This window comes from Pomacea canaliculata, linkage group LG8, assembly GCF_003073045.1.
Source record: "Pomacea canaliculata isolate SZHN2017 linkage group LG8, ASM307304v1, whole genome shotgun sequence".
Lineage (NCBI taxonomy): Eukaryota > Metazoa > Mollusca > Gastropoda > Architaenioglossa > Ampullariidae > Pomacea > Pomacea canaliculata.
The window spans coordinates 28,119,420-28,141,158 of NC_037597.1; the positions used below are offsets into that span (position 1 = coordinate 28,119,420).

General features: G+C 51.5%; 1 protein-coding gene across 1 annotated transcript; it reads right to left on the reverse strand.

Moving 5' to 3' along the window:
* Nucleotides 1-11,211: 11,211 nt before the first annotated feature.
* LOC112570891 (transcription factor kayak-like) lies at nt 11,212-20,850 on the reverse strand. Its single transcript, XM_025249595.1, has 4 exons — nt 20,673-20,850; nt 14,091-14,343; nt 13,487-13,594; nt 11,212-13,085 (listed from the first exon to the last, which is right to left on the reverse strand). The coding sequence occupies exons 2-4, from the start codon at nt 14,337-14,339 to the stop codon at nt 12,264-12,266; spliced, it is 1,179 nt and encodes a 392-aa protein (XP_025105380.1). The 5' UTR covers nt 14,340-14,343; nt 20,673-20,850; the 3' UTR covers nt 11,212-12,263.
* Nucleotides 20,851-21,739: the final 889 nt, after the last annotated feature.

The window sequence follows — 21,739 nt, forward strand, 5'->3', positions numbered from 1 at the left end:
CCACAGCTGCTCCATCAGACATCCTGCCTGGGCTCGTGCTTGAGTTCACCTTTGACCCCGGGTCCTGCACGAGTGGGTCTGAGCCGCCAGGAAGCTGGGTCAGTCGGCGACCTACATCCACAGTCACGTGCTGTCAACGCTCCCTTGTGTGGGGGACACGGGTTATTTCTGTCCTCCCGGTGAATACTGCTTCTGTCTGCACTGCACTCAAGTGTCGGACACTCCAACAAGCAAAACTCAAAGGTTACAGGCCTTCCGGCTGCTTGTCTGGCAGGCTGGATGGATGCCAAGGATCGGGGTGGAACTTCACCCTAGGAAGATGTCGCCCCTAGTAGTAGAAGTCTGCTGTGAGAGGTAATCACCAGACTCGTGGAACCAGGGCAAACGTTTATTCGTTCATTTGTAAGCTGGTCACAACCGACAAACGGTTGCGCCTGTCCAACAGACCAACCTGTGAACAAGACAACATCCACACTGGGGAGGGACTGGAGTCAGTCTGGACTACAAGTGGATCCATGGACTCCTAGCAACATGGCAGTCGGGGTGGAACAATTGCAGGCAGATGCTCTGTCTGCTTACATTTGGAAAGGCAGACGCTCGCACGCGCACATCGTACACCTGTATGTATATAAATACAGAGACTTTAATGTTCACAGACTGCTGTGGACAGACGGACATTTCACGTGAAAGGAGAGACCTTGCAGACCCACTGAGATGATAACTGAAGTTTGATTTTCAGTTCATCAGCAAAGAATAATTCCAACAGAGGCGGATACCATTCACAAAAGACCTACATGTGTACAAGTGGATAATGTGTACAGATAGATAAATGTGAACAGGAAGATGTACAAACACACAGGCTGCCGCCTCCCCCAAACTCTTAGATTCCCAGGGTGCACAGGGTGAGAGAACGAGGGCCATGCCCTGATCAGTCCTCATACTGTGCCTCACAGTGAACACCAGTCCGCCATACTGTGCATCACAGTGAACAAGATGTCGACAGTTTCCACCAGACAAGCGGACAGACCCCCATTGTGTGTGTATATATATATATGTCTGTATGTAACAGGTGACGTGTCAGGTCTGACCACAGCGGCACGTCGCCACCGTCCATCAATGGCGGCTTTGTTGTGCTGCGGGTGACGGCTCCACGTGTGACCTGTGACCTGTGACCTGTCACCATCCTTCTTTGGCGCAGACTCTGATAATTTCCGATTTCCGGTCGTCGTCACGCCGCTACTGAGCTGAACATACTTTGTGTCGGGTGAGACAACAGGAATGTGACCTCTGACTCTTGCTATGCTCAGAATAGACCCGCCCCCACCCACATCTCCCCCCCCCGCCACCTCCACACGCACACACACGCACGCACGCACACACACGGACACACACATGCACGCACGGATGTTGCTACAGTCGTCACGTGACATCACTCAAATGTTCAGTAGAACACAGTCCAATCTTGGAGGTTTGGAGGTGAGAGGAGGGTGGGGGGGGTGTGTGCGAGGGAGGCAGGGAGCAAAAGCAATGAGAACAATCCAGTGGTGAGGGTGATGAGGACGGCGATGTCAGTCACACACTCGCTCGTCTATCAGGAAGCTCAGCAGAAGTCAGGAGGCGGAAGATCGAATTCCTCCACAGCCGCCAGCCACAGAACAAAACCTTTGTCATATCCGTGTGTGTGTGTGTGGGCGCGTGAGCACGCGAGTGTGTGGGTGTGTGTGTGTGCTCATGACAAAGAGAGAGCGGTTACATGAGTTCTTGGACATGCGCAGTGATGACACAAAAGCCCGTCATGTGACGTGGTGACGTTGAGCAGAGGACAGATGATGACATGTGTGTACGTCTGTGTGTACAGTCCGTGTGTACGTGTTACAGTCTGTGTGTCTGTATGTACAGTCTGTGTGTACGTGTACAGTCATCACACGCCCACACTCACTTATCTCTGTGTGTAGGTGCTTGTCTGCACGCACGCACGCAGTCTGATGCAATGCTCACAGAGGTTGCTCACTCACCTCAACAGGTGTCTCGTCTCCTGTCCTTTGTTTTCTTATCTGTGGCTCGTCACACTGGGCACGATGAACCTCTCACACTCATCGCTGAGTGGCTGAGGGCGAGCGAGACTCAGTGTGTGAGTGGATGAGTGTGAGTGTAACGGCGTGAGTAGATTGTTTTTGAAGTTAATTACTCACTAGAGTTTCCAACAAAGATGTCAGTCGCGGACAGAGCTGACAGCAAGGACACGTCGCATTGTTTTTGGTGGTGGTGGTGGTGGTAGTGGTGGTGGTAGTGGTGTTGGTGGTGGTGGTGGTGGTGGGGAAGTGGGACTCCCCAGTCCGTGCACTTGTTCCTCGGGTCATCCGGTGCAGTGCAGGAGGGGCGCACACGTTGTGACACTCGGCTGTTGGTGAGTCTGTTTGTAAGCGCGTTTGTGTCGCTACGTGTGAGCCTGTCTGTATGACTGCTATGATAGCCGACATCTTGGAAGAAAAGAAAAGAAAGACTAAGGAGAAGAATATTTAATATTTACTTTCGATGAAATATTTGGACTCTGGAATGGCTGGTGTCTAAGCCAAGACTGCTACCCAGCCATGCGTGGTGGGCTGACAGGTGGTACCGCGGGGTGGGTGTCGGAGCTGCACGTCCCGTCCTCGCATTCCCTCCTCCCCTCCTTCCCTCCTTTTGGCCTTCCACATGGTGGTTAGAGTCAAGTCTCCCGGTAATTGCTACTACGTCAGGACGTGCGCACGCGCGTGTGTCTTTGTCTGTGTGTGTGTGTGTATCAGTGCGTGTGTGAGAGAGAGAGCTGGGGGCGAGAGAACAGGGCGAGATGTGGGTTTTTCCGTGGCTGGCCTGGTTTCAGCCAGTGATTGTCGGGGCGGTGAGCACGTGACACGCGGTGTGCGGAAGAACTGAGGACGAGGAAGCTGCTCGCCTTGAAAACATCCTGACGACAACAAAAGCCATTGAGCTAATCAGCTTTCTACTTTCTCACCTCATTTAGTTGATTGTAACAGCTGGTGTCTGCACACAAGAAAGGACCTTCGTTGCCAGGGCGACGCCTGATGACAACAGCGAGCCATTAACCTCCTTCAGCAACGAGTCCATCGTCCCAGTCCTCCTGGGTAGCAATAGTAGGTTGCTGTTTGCTGGTGGACATCACAGTCTCATGGCTAGGTAGTTGTTAGTCGCCTCCATCTACAGTTGCTATCAGTGACTGACAGTCACTAGTCAGTCACAACAGTCACAAGTCAGTCACTAGTCAGTCACAAGTCACTAGTCAGTCACAAGTCACTAGTCAGTCACAACAGTCACAAGTCAGTCACTAGTCAGTCACAAGTCACTAGTCAGTCACAGCAGTCACTAGTCGGTCACAAGTCACTAGTCAGTCACATCAACGTCTGGAGCTGCTGTCGGACATTTCCAGATTATTTTGTCACCGACATTGAAAACGCAAGACTAAAACATTTTACAAAGATATTTTCTGTTTTTAAACAAATCATAAGTAGTATATGTCTCAGTTGAAAGCTCCTGTAGGTCAGGCTGGCGAGGGAAGATATTCTGTGGGTGTGGGCGACATGGGGGGCGCGTGTCGGCGACAGATGTGTGTTTGTGTGTGTGTCAGAGAGAAGTCAGCCTCACACATTTCAAGTATTTTCAACATTCCACATTTCAGTTTCGTGGCGAGTGGAGTGAAGTTGACTCACTGATGTTATCAACAAACAGAACAATCGACTGGCCTGCCATAGAAGGACTGTTAGCGGCAGGTCGGACAGGTTGCGGCACAGCAACAACCACAGCAGCAACCACAGCAACGACCGGAGGCCGTCCACACCTGTCGGCAGCAATGCGGGGAATGTCAGGAATGCGGGTGATTCACATTCCGGGTCTCGGTAAGTGTTTAACCTGATGGCAAACACGGGGGACACTTTGTGCACGCGGCAGCAAGAGGCGCGCGTGGCGCGTGGCGCGTGTAGCGGGGGTCACTGGGTGCAGTCGCTGCCATATGGTCCCCCCCCCGGGTGGGGGAGGCAGGGAAGAGGGTTAAACCTAAAGTCGGCTGCACTGCAAACTGGGTCGAGGTCGGGTCGACAGCTTTATCAACCGCCACAGGTAGCGCAGCGATGCTCTCGTCACACTCTCCTCCAGCAGATAAACCCTCCTCCATGTCGACTGTGACATCGTGCATCCACCCGTGACTGACGGCACTCTTTCTTGTCCTCTCCTCCTAGATGACACTCGCTGTTGTTCTTCTGACACCCCATCCACCCCTCATCAAATTTCTCATTTACAATCATCACAGTGAACGTACTTGTTGGTGCAGGCAGATTGGTAGCGTGTCTGTGAATATGTGACGTGGCATTACGTAACGTGACGTCAGATAGTGGCAGGTGCGTCACAGTGCTTCAATACGACGGCAGTTTAGTGTCTTGTTTGCACATGCGCTTTGAATGCCGCAAAGTCTCTGGAAGGTGGAAAAAGAAAGATGAAAGTACCATCAGGTGTGAGGTGCACCATCCGTAATCAGGTGAGGCCAGGTGACACTGACCTACAACAGCCTCGCGTCTTTACAAGTCACCTCGATAACCACCCTCCCAGCACGGGGTGGGGATACCCCTAGGCCAGACTGCACCTGATGACCCCGCGTGTAGGGTTTACCAAGACAAGAGGCTGCGAAGGGGGTGAGGGGGGAGAGAGTGGAGAGGGAGGGTTCACGGTCCACCCCGGGTTGTCCAGCCACTGCGGGCGGCGGAGTTGTTGGGTTGACTCACGATGTGCACAAGAGGCGGGAGCTGTGGTTGTGGTGATGAGGATGCTGCGGTTACAGTGCAGCAGGGTGCACGAGTCTGTTTGCACGTCACCTGACGTTTGTAAACGCACACAGTCGGTCACGTGGTCTCTGCTCTTCACACCCTCGCCACGATTTAAGTTTTTAATTGAGCTTTCTCCTAACGAACCTCGTTTGACAACATCAGGTCTTCATTCTTCCGGAGAATGTGAGCTCAGTGGTCGGCGGAACTTCTTTGTTACCCTCCACTGACGACTACTTTGGCGTTGTCATGACGACGGTTGCTCGTGGCCTGACTGACAGATCACTCCACTGTGACAACAATGCTGCCATGTTGTCTGTCTTATGACACACGATGACATGTCGTGCACACACACACACAATGCTGTGTCCAGACACTCACTCCTCACTGTCTTGTCTTCTGAGCAAAGAGACAACGAGTTGCAGGTCCGCAAATGACAAGTGTGACGTGCAGATCATGTGTCAAGCACACGTGACTCTCGTCACAAACAGAGAATGCTGAACGTTTACAAACAAAGTAAACAAACAAATCCACGTCCGTCTCCTGTGTCTGGTCACGAGGCGGCAGGTGTCCGAGCTCATCATCATCTCACCTCAAAAGGCGGCGACCAAAAAACACAGTGACCGTGACCTCACGCGCCTGGGGGTCACGGGATGATCCGCGAGGGCGTGATGACGTATTGAGTGAGAGCACGCGGGTCACGGGTTACTGCGTACGTGCAGCGTGACGACGTACTACGTCTGATGGCGGTAGTGTGATGGGTTTGGTCGCTTGGGGGTCGTGTGGGGGTCGCTGTGTGCTGGGGTCGGCGAGTGCAGTGAGTGACGACATAGCGGCGTCAACAGACCGTAACCGAGTCAACACACGGCCCACCGCGCACGAGCTCAGCGCAGTCTGTACTCAGGATAAAGGTTAACGAGTGCAATCTCATTCATCACAAACAGGAAAAACATCGTATCTATCGTCAGTCGTGAACCAGGGACGATGGAAACAATCCGGCCTCTGGCACTGACAGCAGTGGAGTGGCACTGACACTGACAGCAGTGACGTGGCACTGACAGCTCTCTCTGAGGGTCAAAGGTTAGGCCAGGCGCAAGCGGCATAAATCCCTTGATATTAAATTTCATCGTGAGAAATGTGCCTACAGCCTGGAACATGTGGGCCTCGTGTACGCCTTAGATGATGAAGATGATGATGATGATGATGATGATGATGATGATGAGGAGGAGGAGGAGGAGGAGGAGGAGGAGGAGGAGGGTAGAATAGAAATGATTAAAGACAATTTACAAAGTAATCTTAGAACTTTGACTTGTATTGACATTTACATTCATTTTTTTTATTTGACTTTGTCTTCAGACTTTTTTCAGTTGGCGTGTGTGGCTGTGTACATGTGTCATAGTGTGTGTGTTTGTATTGATAATAATGTGTGTTGATATTGATAATAATGTTTGTTTATATTGGTGATAATGTGTGTTTATATTGATAATAATATTTGTTTATATTGATAATAATGTGTGTTTATATTGGTGATAATGTGTTTATATTGCTGGTAATGTGTGACTGTTTACACGTGTAATACTCTGTGACTTTATTGCTTGCAATGTGTTTCTGTTTATGCTGCTACTAATCTGACAGTCTACACTGCCCACGTGACCCGCTAGGATCTACCATCCAGTAACCAGGATGTGCCACGTCACCGCAGTAAACACGTCTCCACTTCTACCTCTGATAACAGATGACCGGGTGGCTGGACGGCCTCACGTTGTGTCGAGTCATTGCCGTCTACAGACTTGTTAAACCACGTGACCGTCACTGCAGACGTTGAGGAACCGGAGAGTTTTATCACGTGACCCACAGTCAGCTGTGACCACGTGTCCACGCTCTTACCTGACCCCCTCCCGGGGACTTGAAGGAAGTGATTTGCATTTTGGACAGGTAACACACTGCACTCTCTCTTCTCTCTCTCTCAAACACACACACACACACGTTTACGTGCACGGAGAGGTGACGTACACGGAGCAAGTATCGTATTGACAAAGCCAGTGATTTCCAGAACACGTTCATGTGCATCCTACTCACGTGACGCTAACATCCAGACAGCGAGACTAGAGCCAGAGAACCTGCAGACCTACCATCTTTGGGGAGTAGGGTGGTGAGTGTGCGGGGTGGGTGTGGAGAGAGCAGCGCCGCTTGTTAGCGCGAGTGTCAGCGAGTGCAGCACCACGTACGTCACACACTGAGTGATGCCGAGGCGCCATCTGTCGGCTGTTGGCTAGTGCGTCCCACCCATTCATAACCTGCCGCTCACCCGCATCCGTCTTCATTCCATCGTCACCAGGTGTGAAGCCGTCAGTCAATGCTGCGCAGCCTCGCTTTGATTGGCCGACAGACGTACCACGTGATGATGATATGTCACTAACTGTAATTATAGAACGTGACGTCGACAGCGAGCAGCGGAGAAACAAGGGTTTTCCTTAATGACTCAATGAGGATCAAACACAAGTTCATGAAAATCATTAACAGACTGTGTTGTTGTTGTTGTTACAGACTGTGTTGTTGGTTGTTGTTGTTGTTTAGCTTCTCGGGAAGCCCGCGACACTCCCTCCCTGTGACACGTGTTGTCATGGTGATGTCAAACAGCACTTAGTGTAGATAAGTGTAGATTAGTGTAGATTAGTGCACTGACTTGCACATGTTGCTGTTGCCATTACTAAGACCGCCAACCTCCAGAGTTTTGTTGATGTTGACATCAGAACCAGCAGCACATCGAGTGGCTTTGTTTACACTGACCTGTGTGTCGGTGTGTCTGTCTGTGTGTCTGTCTGTGTGCGTGTCCGCCTTTCTACCGGTCAACGGTGACGTAAGCACTTGACGCTTGCTCTATTTTCCGACTACGAGGATGATGTGAGGAGGAGAATGTTCTGCTAACAGCTGGCGGCCCGGTGTGACCTCACAACCACAGAAGCCATCAACAGAAACAAAACTGACGAGCGTCTGGTGACTGCACTCGGGGTGGGGCCGACTTCACAGAAACATCTGTTGTCCACCTCATCGCTCAGCCTCTTCACCTTTAGTCAGGGGACACAACTTGCTACCACAGGTGGCGCCACCTTCGAGACAAAGCTTGTCGTACGCCTTGTGTGTTCCCCATAAAATCACGTGATCATCCCTTACACACCGTGTACACTGAGAGCTACTCCCCCGCCCTTTGACAACCCAACGTGTCGGGTGGTTTTATCCGGCAAATGTCGGAAGTACCCAGTGTGTCAGTGTCTTGCCAACGACACTACGGCTCAGGTGAAATGCTGGCCAAACTGAACGGTCCCCCCCCCCACCCGTTAAAACACAAACAAAACGTCACGTGACACCATGGTGTTCTGTTGGGGACGGGGTCAAAGTGCAGTGTAGTGCACAACCGGCTACTGACGGACACACACGACTGACGACCCGTCAGATGGTCAAGGACCTGAACACGTCCGATCACGTAGTGACGTCAGGGACGTGGCCGTAGTGACATCACAGCACCACGCATTACTTCCGGATAGTTGTGATGAACATGTAAACAAATGTTGTGCACAGCCAGGGGTATGTAGGTACATCACACACAGGTATGTAGTACATCACACACAGCTATGTAGTACATCACACACAGGTACGTAGTACATCACACACAGGTGTGTAGTACATCACACACAGGTACGTAGTACATCACACACAGGTGTGTAGTACATCACACACAGGTATGTAGGTACATCACACACAGGTGTGTAGTACATCACACACAGGTATGTAGGTACATCACACACAGGTGTGTAGTACATCACACACAGGTGTGTAGTACATCACACACAGGTATGTAGTACATCACACACAGGTGTGTAGGTACATCACACAGGTGTGTGTAGTACATCACACAGGTATGTAGTACATCACACACAGGTATGTAGTACATACATCACACGTGCTCGTGTATAACAAACACCTGTACTCATGTAAGTACACTCTACAGTCTACACTGTCTCCTACACACCTACCACCAGACCACCACCAACTCACCAACTCAGGGCGCGTGTCTGTCGCTAGGGAAGGTAAGTAAGTCTTTGTGTAGACGTGTCATGTTTCTCGCCAGGTGCTCAGCTCTCGCGCCAAACGCTTGGTGAGGGCTGAGGTAAGTCAGGGGGGATCCCCGTGTCATCCGCACAGACAGACAGACAGAACGTTTTTCACGAACACACGAACACACAAATAAACAGATAGCGAAGCATGAAGCTGGAAAAAAGTAAAGGAAAGAAAGATAAAAATAAAGAAATAAATGAAGGAATAATGAAAGAAATAAAAAGAAAAGAAATTAAAATAAATGAGAGAGAGAAGGAAGAATTCAAAGAACGTTTCTCATGTTTAGTTCTGAAGTGATCCTGGCGTCCACACTGAATGGCAGGTGATCCTGACCGCTGTCACGTGACTCCAGGCCAGCATGGCGGCAGCACGACACCAGGTAGCGCCAGGTCAGGTTGCCAGGACTCCCCCGTCAACCGTCGGAGCATTCCGGTCGTGGCACTTCCGTCTTGTGATCAGAGACACCCCCCTCACCTTGCAATCCCCCCTCCCGCTCCCTGAGTCCAGCTGGTGATTGGTTGTGTCGCGGCCTGGCGTGACCTCTCGGTTGTCACGGGTGAGGGGGGAGAGGGGGATTGTGTGTCTGTGTGTGTGTGTGTGTATATATGTGTATGTATGTGTGTGTGTGTATGTGTGTGTAGGGGGCTATGTGTGTGTATTTTTATCTCGGTGCGTGTGAGAGGGAAGGGGGAGTGATGGTGCCTGGGGCCGCAGACGACCATGTGACGGCCTTGTGTCACGTGACTTGGCCACACTTCCTGCTGAACTCTACTCACGCTTGTCGTGGAGGACGAAGGCTTCTCCACAGCCTGACATCAAAGCCCAATATACATCAAGACGAGTCGGAAAACCACGTGACCTCACGGAGTTTCCCGAGAAACGTCATCGTGGGAAAACATGGCTGGATGCGAGGTCAGACCACCAGCCTCCAGCCTGTCACAATTGCTAGACAAAGCGGGACTATCAGAGGTCACGCGAGACTCCATTTGATGCTGTGGTTACAGGTGACACAACGAGTCTCCCCCACACTGTGCCACCCACGTCACGTGACTCCTGTCTAGCGTCGACTGTTTGCTGACAAAAAGCAACCCAACCAAAGAAATAAAAGAAACAATAACTTTCTAAACTCAGGTAAAACCAAGCAGCCAGCCACAAGCAGCAAAACAAAAGAAGGCGGCGATGAGGACAGGAAGGTGATGACACGCTGATAACAGTCTTGAGGCTGCGGACTAGTTTCCCAGAATGTGTGTCAACGATGGGAGAAAACCCACAGTCAGCAGTCTTGGGAAACACACTGCGAGTGAGTGGACGAACATTATCTTGACTGGGGATTCCTCTGACCTACCTACACACCTTCTCCTTATCTACATGCTTCCTGCTACAGGCCTAGTCCACCTGTCTGAACTGTTTGACCTCTTAATTAACTCAAGGACACAGGGTCAAGGTCGAGCATCTCATTAGCCTTAAGGACAATTAATGGCAGGGGTCACAGTTGACAAGGTCCGTGGACAGGTCGCTGCACGTGCACAATAGTCTTGTACTCGGTGTGACGTAACAGTCGATGTCATGACATGACAAGCGTGAAACTACTTGGCTGTGGAGGAGTGTCACACGAGTGTCACACGAGTGTCACGAGACTGTCTGACTGGCGGCCGCCGGGTATTTGTGTATTTAATGTCTGTACACTGTGTCCATGCACTTTTAGAAGATGTGAGAGGCTGGAGACTAAGTCAGTAGTAACAACTACAAGTAACAACTACATGAACTGACTGCGGTCACGTGGTGCACGTGTCGTGGTGCTGTGCAGACTGTGATGTAGTGTCAGGTGACATGTCCTACACGTCTACACACTGACAGCTTGAAACCATCGCACAGGAGCCTTGACTACACGTGATGACTAGACATGACTACTACACACGACTACTACATACGACTACACGTGACCACTACACGTGACTACATTAGGAGAGAGAGAAGGTCAAGGACTGTGTTGACGACAAACACTCAAGGTGTCAGGTGTTGTGATGTCAAGGGTCACTAGTCAGTCTAGTGATTAGCATTATTTCCAGGAAAAGGCTGGACTTTCCCTCGCCTCTACATCCTTCCTGGGGAATGTCTTGTCTGTGTGTGTGTGTTTGGAAAGAGAGAGAGATTGGCGGAGACAGAAAACTTTGAGATAGAAAGAAGAGACTGGTCTGTACGCGCACGCACACACACGCACACACACACACATACACACACGTTCACACAAGAAGACATTTTCTCACAAGAAACAATTGTTACACAAGGTTTCAAGAGTTTATTGGTAAAGTCTCACAATGTGACAGGTACCCGTCTCTGTATCCAATGAGATCCTATTGTCACGTGACTTCAGCTAAATGTCTGACGAGAAGCTACTGACATCTGGACAAATAAAACAGTGGGAAATACTCCCGTGTCCATGGAAACCATCTGTACACCACCTGTCCATGTATGCTCCAGACAGACAGACAGACAGACAGACAGACAGACAGACAGACAGACAGACAGACAGACAGACAGACATTACAAATAACCACAATAGCCAGCGCCTGTGACAGCCTGTGATGACACACTACATGTCACACGTGTGTCAGGAGGCTAGTCACGCGCTGTCAGTCCCACAACATTTGTCACTGAAATATTTACATCCAGGAAACACAGTTCACAGTGCGTCACTCTGCCACACAGGCGTAAATGTCATCCACGTGGCACATCCACCCGCAATGTCTGTCATCCACGTGGCACATCCACCCGCAATGTCTGTCATCCACGTGGCACATCCACCCGCAATGTCTGTCATCCACGTGGCACATCCACCCGCAATGTCCTTGTGGTATGTCGACAGGTCATCAGGGTCATGCGACTGCGACATCCCCATTGTAGCCGGCACACACTGCCCAAGGTCCCTGACTATGGACAGGTCCCCCCTCAGCATGATGATGATGATGAAAAAACAAAACTTTAAAAAACCCTAAACTTGTGATGTTGTCTGCCCTGTGTATATCGACAACTAGCGTGTGATTGTCTCGAGATGTTGTATTGTTGTGAGTGTAGCTATCTGGTCTCCCAGTGGCTAGTGTGTGATTGTCATAGTCGCCTGTATAGTCTCCTAGTGTGTGATTGTCCTAGTCTCCTAGTGTGTGATGGCCTAGTCTCTTAGTGTGTGATTGTCCTAGTCTCCTAGTGTGTGATGGCCTAGTCTCCTCGTGGCTAGTGTGTGATGGCCTAGTCACCTGTATAGTCTCCTAGTGGCTAGTGTGTGATTGTCCTAGTCTCCTGTATAGTCGCCTAGTGTGTGATGGCCTAGTCGCCTGTCTACTCGCTGTATAGCCACAGCTGCTCGTTCATCACGGTGCCATTGACATCAAACACATCATCGTCCTCTCCATCAGTGCTGTCAGGGATGGCGGAGTGGGGAAGATGGTGGTTGTACAGAGTACCTGCGGGGTCAAGGACACAGCTGGACAGCTGGTTCGTGGCGCGACCACCCACCTGCAGGCTCCTGTCCTCGCCAGGTGCAGCCGGAAAAAAGTTGGGGTCTGTGCTGAAGACCTGCGAGGTGACGAGACCCCAGTCCTCAAGGGGTCCGGCGCCCATGGAGTGGTCAGACAGACCGAAACCTGTCGACTGGTCAGAAATGTTGGAGGCCACGGAGGACACGCTGTAACGGTCACGACCTGTTGCCGGGCAACAGTGGTCCACCGGACTGTGGTGTGAGCAGCCTGTACAAGTCTCGTCTGCAAGAAAAGCCAAACTGCAGTCAATCATCCTCGCCTTCATCCCGTTGCCAAGACAACAATGTGAATCCACGTGACCGCTCTTTGGGTTTGGCTTCTCGTCGGTGAGACCATGTTCCTCTCTGATGATGTCCTCCAGGTCTAGGAATGTCTCCAAGAGTTGCTGTCCTTGCAAGTGATCGCCAACGTGGTTCCTCCAGTCATCAGTAAGGGTTGCCTCCTGTGGAGGTCCCACCGTGGAGGCCGCTGGCGGTGTAGCTGCTGTAGTGTCTGTCACGTGACTGCACATACCCGACTGGACGTGATCCCTTAGCGCCCTCGTCAGCACGTCCTTCTGTGCACGCAGCTGGCTGATCTCCCCTTCCAGCTTCTCGTTCTCTCTCTGGACTCGCTCGAATTCCTGAAAAACACGTGACGGACACACGTGACCATGATTGGCCGACAGCCTTATGCACACCCTCGTACACACCTGGCCTCGTACACACCTGGTCTCGTACACACCCTCGTACACACCTGCTTGACAGTGAGATGGATCGCAATGTCTGTTGTCATGATGTGGAATATCAGCAACATTTGACAGCAAAAGTCAAGTTACAGACTATTATTAGTCGAAATTCTGTCTATCAGGCCGGCCAGCCAGCCACAACCACAAGCCACGTCAACCCGCCACAAATGTGTCTAGTGTCTAGTATATAGTGTATAGTGTAAAGTGTATAGTGTATAGTATATAGTGTCTAGTGTATAGTGGGTAAAGCGCGAGGGTGACGAGTGTTCACCACCGGAACACGAGGGGTGACTGACCTCAGCGAAGGTGAACTGCACGGCTCGCTTCTTCTCGCGACATTTCTTGGCCGCCCGCCGGTTCTGCTCCTTCCGCCTCTCCTTCTTCTCTCTCTCCTCCGGCGACATCTGCCACAGACATGACACTGGAGAGTGACAAGAGAACGTGACATGGTGATGTGACACGGCAAACGGAATAGTAATATGAAACGAGAACAGGACGTGTCACAACACGGGAACGTGACATGAGACGTGGGTACATGGCGGAATAGTGTGACACAGGAACGTAACATCATGATATGACACGGGGACATGTTTATGACACATAGGTATGATGCGTGATTGGTTGTGGCTAGGTCACGTGGGAAGTTGAGCATGGTTGTATGAAGGTGTGGGTAACAACACACTAGCACGGGGCGTCACTTTATTCAATGTCAGCTGTGACGCACGTAATACTTAAAGACAGTTGTGACATAAATCACAGGTGACTGACAGTTGTCACGCACATTTGTCAGTGTTATCGTGGAGGTGTCAAAGCGCTAACCCTCTAGTTTAAAGCCTCCCGTCACGCGCTCTCTGACCTAATGTCTACCTGTGACGTGACCTCTGTCTAAAGGTGACGTACCTCGTGTGTCACCGGAGTGGGGTCGTCCGGCACCTCGCTCTGACCCCTGGCACGTCGTCGGTGGACGATTTTCATCCTCAGCTCCTCCAGGTGGCGCTTGGGTGCGTGACGTATAGCCTGGTCCTGCTGCGCCACCCCGGGTGCCAATATTGAGCACGCCTCTTCCGGTTCTTTCTTGATGGGCGGACCCTCGCACCCAGGACCAGCGTGGGACAGGCGTTGAGTCTCTTGCCGTGCAGCATTGGTCATGGTCCTGAAACAACATCCGGAGCAGACAGGCATGAAGCAGGTGGTCGACGATGTTGTCAACACTCGCTCCGCTTCCTCGTGTCTCCATGTCCCCGTCAGTCATGCGTAAACAACCGCTCCCCCTCACCCCCTCACACCACCCGGTGCCCACGGTCACTAGGTGGCCAGCTGACGAGTTTGTTGTCAGTTGTTCCTCAACAGTGACACGAAGCCTTTTGGTCTCCTGTCTCTGGGAGCGGCCATGTGCAGCTGTCGAGATGCGTTTGTGGCGACAGTCGCTGGTGTAGCTGTCACAGTCAAGGACCCGCTGACTGATTCATGTCGGACCCTCCCCTGTGGAGCCCACGGCCAGGACAGGATTGCTAATAGCTAATTCGGTCTCAAGTAATTAGTCACGGACACCTCACAGGCAGCCCGTCACGCCCCAGTGACCGCCCAGCGCCACGCAACAGGTGAGTAACTGCCGCCACCTCACCGCCACGCGAGTCAGTGAGCACACCCGGTACTTTCCACAGGCATGCACACCTGGTCTCTCTCTCTCTCACTCATGTGTCTCACAGGTGTGGTATTTCTGCGAACAGCAGCTCTATCACACGACTTTCTCTGTTCCTGACTTACTTTTTTTTAACTTCCTTTACCTGCTGGGCACCAAAAGGCGAAGGTTTCAGAAAACGAGGTTGCCACCTCTGTCCCAATTTCCAATTTTATCAGTTGCTGTTAAACACCCCTCATCCACCCCCAACCTAAACCTGCGCACCCAAACTCCACCCGTAAGACAGTCGTAATACACCCACATCTACACCCACATCTACACCCACATCTACACCCACATCTACACCCACATCTACACTGACATCTTTCTTCCTTCCTTCGCCACACAGCACCGACAGAAACTGAAAGGTGAGCGAAGTGACGGTTTGGAAACGAAGGGTCGAGTCTACCTGCACCACCTTGTCATGTGTCATCTGCTGCAGTCACCGAGGTTACGATGACACATGACACATGACAGCCGCCTTTTGTCAAAGCACGAGCGGCGGATGTGTGCGCGCACTGTGGGACCAAGGGACACACGGGTGTGCACTCGCTGTATGATGAACACACCCGGCCCCTTGTAAGCTGCGCGAACTGTGCAGGTGAATGAATACCTGTGAGTCACTGAGTGGCAAAGATGAGTACGTCACTGTTTGCACCTGTCTTCTGCTCGCACGTCACCAGCTGGAGGAAGTTTGCGCTGCACTGGTATCGAACCCGCCGCCTCTCATCCTAACAGCGGGTAAAGGCTTAGAAACTGGTGTAGAACAGCACCCCGGGTACTTACAGATCGTGTTATCAAACATAGACACGTGTCTACCTCCACATGTCGGTAGCCTTAGCTGTAGACCATCTCACGGTAACCCTGGGATAAGCTCTCCTACATGATTACAGTTCCTTACAGTGATCCCCATCATCATCATCCACAGAAATATGTTACTGATCTCATCGTTGTCGTTATTTGTCTCTGTCTCTCTCTCTGTCTCTCTCACTCACACACAAACACACCGGCGCTGCTGACTTGAAGGTGTGTGTGTGTGTGTTGGTGACACTATCTGTGTGAACTCATCAGCTGAGGAGGACTGCGGTGTACAGGGGGCTGGTGTGTACCCCAAGGACCTCACCCACCAGGGGGAGACGGAGATGGCCCTCCTGGGCTGGGAGTGCACAGCGTGGAGGGAATCAACCCCGTGATGTCCTCCCCGTGTCGCTCCAGTAGAGCGGTGAGCACCATGCACCCAGCTGCATCCCCAGGGTAGCTACCTCCGGCTGTGGAACAGACCGGAGCCATGACGCCAGGGTAAATGGGGACCTCCAGGGCAAGTCTCTTGTCTCTGTAGCTACAGTGTAGTGCCCACACACCACAGAGGTAGCTCTACCCCGGAGTTCTACAGCAGTGGCAAGGCTGCCCTCCAGACATGTTTGCAGGGTCTGCTCACCACGTGGCAGCGTAGGGGACCAAAGCCCTCCGTTCTTGTCCCCCCCTGTACCCCGGGGAATGTCTCACCTCTGGTAGAAAGTGTGACGCCTGGGTCGTGCACCCGCCGACACAACATCACGGGTGCGCGAGAAGATGAAAAGATTGTGAAGCTTTGACTGTTATCACTTCTCTCCTTGTCAGTCACAGACGGCGAGAGAGAGACAGAGACGGGGGCTGGAGGGAGGCTGCAGGCGCTGCAGCTGAGGAGGAAGGAGACGAAACTGTTACGAGCGGAGGGGAGGGGAGGAGATGTCTGCTAGACTGGTGTTTATGTAACGAGGTCAGAGCAGTCATTGCTCACAACTGTGAGATGAGGTCAAACACAAGACTGGTGGCGCCCCCTGGCCTCTTTGTGTTCCCTCCTCTTGTCTGAAGAGAGCATGAGGCCTGACACAGGTGTCTGACAGTCTGACAGCCCCACAGCCCCACACACACCGCCGGCCGCTCAGCTGACTGCTGCTCCACTTTCCCAGAAGGCCGCTGGCGTGACCTACTTGCGGGGTTTTCCCAGGTGCCGAGTGCACGTGCACCGACAGCAGCAGACGATCAGCTGACTGACTGCACACACTGCACAGTGGCGGCCGCGCATCCATCATCAGGCCAGCCTCATCACCGGGGCAGCTGAGTGCGTCGTAACGGCTGTCGGTGTGCAGACGACAGGCGCTACACAGCTGTACACGCGAACCTCTCACCTCTGACCTCTGACCCCTCCCCACACACACATACAGCAATGACATGGTAGTCGCAGTAGAGGAAGAGGTCCAACCACGTATCGCCAATAAACAATCAGCTTATCTTTTGTCGGCAAACTCTCCTACACCCGGAACACTCGTCAACTCACGCACTACACCCGCGTGCCCTCCGTGCTGACGTCATGGCGCAGTGGGCGTGGCCAGGCTCGGTGCAGTGATGGTGTCACGGGGTCAAGTCCCGGGGCGCCGGGGGACACGCACTTGTGATCACAGCTTTCGTCATGTGATAACCAGGTAATCGGCTTACACACACCTGTGAAATCTTGCGGCGCGACTAAGCTCACCCACTCGAGTCCACTCAACTCAGTCTCATACTGCGGAGGAAACTGTCCGGAGATTAACATCTCCCCCGCCCTCGCCCCGGCCCCGTTGTTGACCAGAGAGCTGTTGGCGTTATCACTGCAATAAACGCTTCCTTCCTTTTTTTATTTACTTGCTTTTGCTGTTGTTGATTCTTTTCTTTTGCGTTTTTGTTGTCATTTGTCTTTTCTCTAGTTCGTGGCGATTGCGGGGTAGCACGCGCTCCCGATGTCCTCTGGGATACACCTGGGAAATATTTCCGAGGCGGTCGCGAACTGATGGAAACCTAAGCCTCTCCTGTAATTGTGATATGATGATTAATCTGTAATACAACAGAGTTAATCTCTGTAGTAGTGAGTGAGTGAGTGTGTGTGTGTGTACACTTGATAGACGCTCTGTCTTCCTTCCTGGTGCTTCTGCGTGCAGCTCACGATGAAGGTCAGAGGTCAGTCATCGCCAGCAGCCCGAGGTCTGTGTGGGACATCGCTGGTCACGGATGAGCGAAATGTCTGTCAAAGAGTTGAAACATCTGCCTGGATGGATGAGGAAGGGTGGGTGAGAGGGACAGGATGACAGACAGGTTAGTGATGTACCGTGTGTGTGTGTGTCTGTGTGTGTGTGTGTCTGTGTTTGTGTGTTTGTGTGTGATGGTGGAGGAGGAAGACTAACCCCGTAATTCACTGCACCACTCGCAGCCACTTGAAAGTGTGAAGGCGGGGATTTCCTGTACTTTGCAGCAACAGTGATAGTATTTGGCCTTGAGTGAGTACAGCGTGTACTTCACTGTGTACAAGTAGTGGTGAGATTTATTTATTATTCATTATTTGTTATTTCTATCGTTTGCTGCAGCGTGCGTCTGGTGATGAGAGATGTGATGCCAGCATCGCCGACATCTCTCTTACTGTAGAGTACACTGACCACACTGACCAACAGCCTCTCTGAGACTAAAATGTTTCAACACACTCTGCGGCAGTCACCTCGGTCGCCGTGGAAGCCGATTGCACGGGTCATGACCTCCGGCCAAAGGTTAGAAAGGAGAGATTGCAACACAGCTGCCACTTTCTTCTCAAAACACGAGGGCAGGATATGGAACACCAGCAGACCCTTGCGAGTGAGCCATAAATAGCTCTGAGTAATGATCCAGTTGTAACTTGGCTCCTGCACCCAGCCCGACACCCCTACACCCACCCACCCCACGTGTTGGAGGCTCACCTATGAGCTTTGCCACCCGGTGTCCTTGTCTACAAGGGGTGGCTACTGTTCCAGGTGAGTGACTGACGGTTCACACACATCCCACAGCAGCGAGAGAAGGAGAGAAGGAGGGCAGCTCGGGGCGCCCGATAGTGCAGTGGTTACAACACTCGCTTGTCAACACTGCAGTCAGCGGCTCAGGGTTCAGATCTCGTCTCGGGACACGCTCTGTATGTGACATCTGTTCGCAGGGCTGGGAGTCGGAGATTTTCTCCGGGTACTCTGGTTTCCTCCTCACTCCCTCTACCTCCCATAGTGCGAAATAGCCGCAAGGTGGAAGCACTTTCCTACTAAACAAACAACAAGCGAGAAGGAACGCAGGAATCAGGGATAGCAGAAAGAAAGGAGTGGGTAAGAGAGAATTGAGATGATGAGGAGGGAAAATCAAATAAAGAAAAACGACCGACGCTCTTTTCAACCAGGCGGATCAATGGTTTCAAGTGTCAAAGACAGTGGTGTGTCCTCCACACGAGGACTATTGACACTAGTGTGTCACACAGACAAGATGTCACCTCGTGACTTGTGTTTCATGTACGTCAGTGTCACGCGGTCAGGCTGTGCAATGACACTGGACTGTCACACGGCAACAGTGTTTGTGTCTGACACCATCGAGCCCCACACCACCCTCCTCATGGCACCCCCACACCACAGCTCTGTGAGTGAAGGGAAATCGGTGTGAACACAAATATTTGATAGTGAATGGGACAACTTCCTCCCCCATTTTTTTTAAATCACGGAAACGTTGTTTTCATCACCTGTTTCACATTATTTCTCTTTCCCATCGATATGTTCATTCATTCCCACTAAATAAAATCTCACTTTGTTTGATGATTGGAACAGACTCGGGTATTTTTTGTTTGGCATGACAAACTCCACGAGTCTCGAGCAACATGTGGGTTGCTCACACAGACCACTGCTCACAGACCACTGTTCACAGACCTACTGCTCACACAGACCACTGTTCACACCGACCTACTGTTCACAGACCACTGCTCACAGACCCACTGCTCACAGACCTACTGTTCACACATACCCACTGTTCACACAGACCACTGCTCACAGACCTACTGTTCACACATACCTACTGTTCACACAGACCTATCTTCTGCTACACGATCACACCCCATGCCTCCTCTGTGTTTTCTTGCCACTTCTCTCGCCATACTGGTAATCATTCAGTTTCTTATTTATATTTTCTCCGTTGACTGTAGGAGCTCCCAGCAACAAAGAAAAATTTCTCTGTCTGCTCGCAACAGACACAGACAATAAAAATGTCTTGTATCTTGTATAACACCTCAGCCTACTGGGTGCCTGAATGTGTTGTGGAATGTTGAGATTAGTCATAGTGTACAACGTTGAACTCTACTCCCCCCTACAACAGGCAACTTCACCTACTGTAGAAATGTCACTACATGTTGCAATATGCGGCTATACCCCAATACGACAACGGCACACCGATGTGAGAGCATATATATACTGTACTGATGACATGAATGACAACAATGTTGACACTACATTGTAAGTACACGATCGTGTCATCAATCACAACAATCAGTGACAGCAAGTTGACATTACAATAACAATAATTGTCATGCAGGAAGCCTGCAAGTTAACGACCATTGACAGCCTCACTAACCGTTAGGACACCACTACTCACATCCCACACCAGCCACTGACCTGGTGTCACACAAGACCGTGTACTAGCCTGCCAGCCGTACACACCCATGTCATGACACTGACACTGACACCAACTACAAGCTTTTCTTCTATAAACACTCGTCATACCTCGCACGCCCCACCCCTGAGTAGTTTTACTCACTGACCCCAACGAACTTCTGAGTAGAGAGAGAGACTCGTGCCTCCTCTCACTGACTCTCAGGAGGACCTGAGGAGGACAAGGAGCGAGGCCAGTGACTTTCCCTCCTACAACTCGCTGACCCGCAAAGGTCAAAGTCTTGGAGACGCGAGCTCCGCTTGTCACGTGGGATGAGCTAATAAAAGCGAGAAAGTCTCACTCACCAAAGACTGATATTCCGCAAGGATGCTGTGCACGTGTACGATGATGTGGGTATCTACTGTCGTCGATGTACGATGATGTTGATATCTACTGTCGTCGATGTACGATGCTGTGGGTCTCTACTATCGTCCTCACTTATCACTGACGTGAGGTGTGGGAAAACCGCTGCTATAAGGAAGCCCAAAATAGCCGTGGGGGCGTGGCCTACAATGCAAAGCTCCCCCTCCACCAATGAGGCGCGTGGGCGCCGACGCAGCGCGTGTGGCTGACGAATGAGGAGACAGCCAGTGGCGAGCCGCCGCCTTGGAAACTGACTGTAAACATGGTCGTCAGCTCGCCAGCGCTCGGCGTGAGTAAGAATACTGATTACGTCGGCTACAACTCACTGACTCACCATCCTCCCCTTGCAGGGGGTGCAGGTGGGTGCAGGTGGGGTGCAGGGCAGGACCAGTCGGGGGACATCACAGGCGCCAGCAATCATACTCCTGGCGGCATCCTTTTGAAGTCAGTTTCACGAAAGGTGACACGGTGTTAGTTGCACACAAGCAGCGCGCGCACACATCCCCCGTCATCTCTACCCGTAACATGGGGAATGTTTGCAACATTTCGTTCACAATTGGTGTTTGAGGGTGTGATCACGATTTTAAATTATTTGGAACTCTTTTCTTTTCTTTTTTTTTTTGCCACATGCATCCAAACGAGTCAAAAAGACGAACAAATAAAAAAGACTTAAATAAATAAACAAGCACAAAACTCGCGAGCTGGGGTCTCCATGGCACCGTCGGTTGTAGACAGACCCCCATTGTCACTAGTGATGCGGGATGAAATCACCTGAACAAGGTGAATCCCCAATAAATTCCCCGACTGCAGCAGACGGCGCACCTGGCGCCTGGCGGAGCAACACGCTGTCGTCTACCTGTAGGGTGGCCGCCGTTTTCTGGGCTCTCGGCCGTCGGCTGGTTTTTTACATTTCAGTAGGTATTCGTGGATATTTCTTTTTTAATGAGATCATCCACATTTTTTTAAAGACAATGTTTGCTGTTTTCCCAGTTTTCAGGAAAACTGTTTT

Excerpts from the sequence above, each read along its gene's own strand:
- LOC112570891 (XM_025249595.1), bottom strand. The coding sequence starts at position 14,339 with ATGACCAATGCTGCACGGCAAGAGACTCAACGCCTGTCCCACGCTGGT. Across the intron at positions 13,595-14,090 it reads CCACTCCGGTGACACACGAG|ATGTCGCCGGAGGAGAGAGA; the intron begins GTACGTCACCTT and ends TGTCTGTGGCAG. Across the intron at positions 13,086-13,486 it reads TGCAGTTCACCTTCGCTGAG|GAATTCGAGCGAGTCCAGAG; the intron begins GTCAGTCACCCC and ends CGTGTTTTTCAG.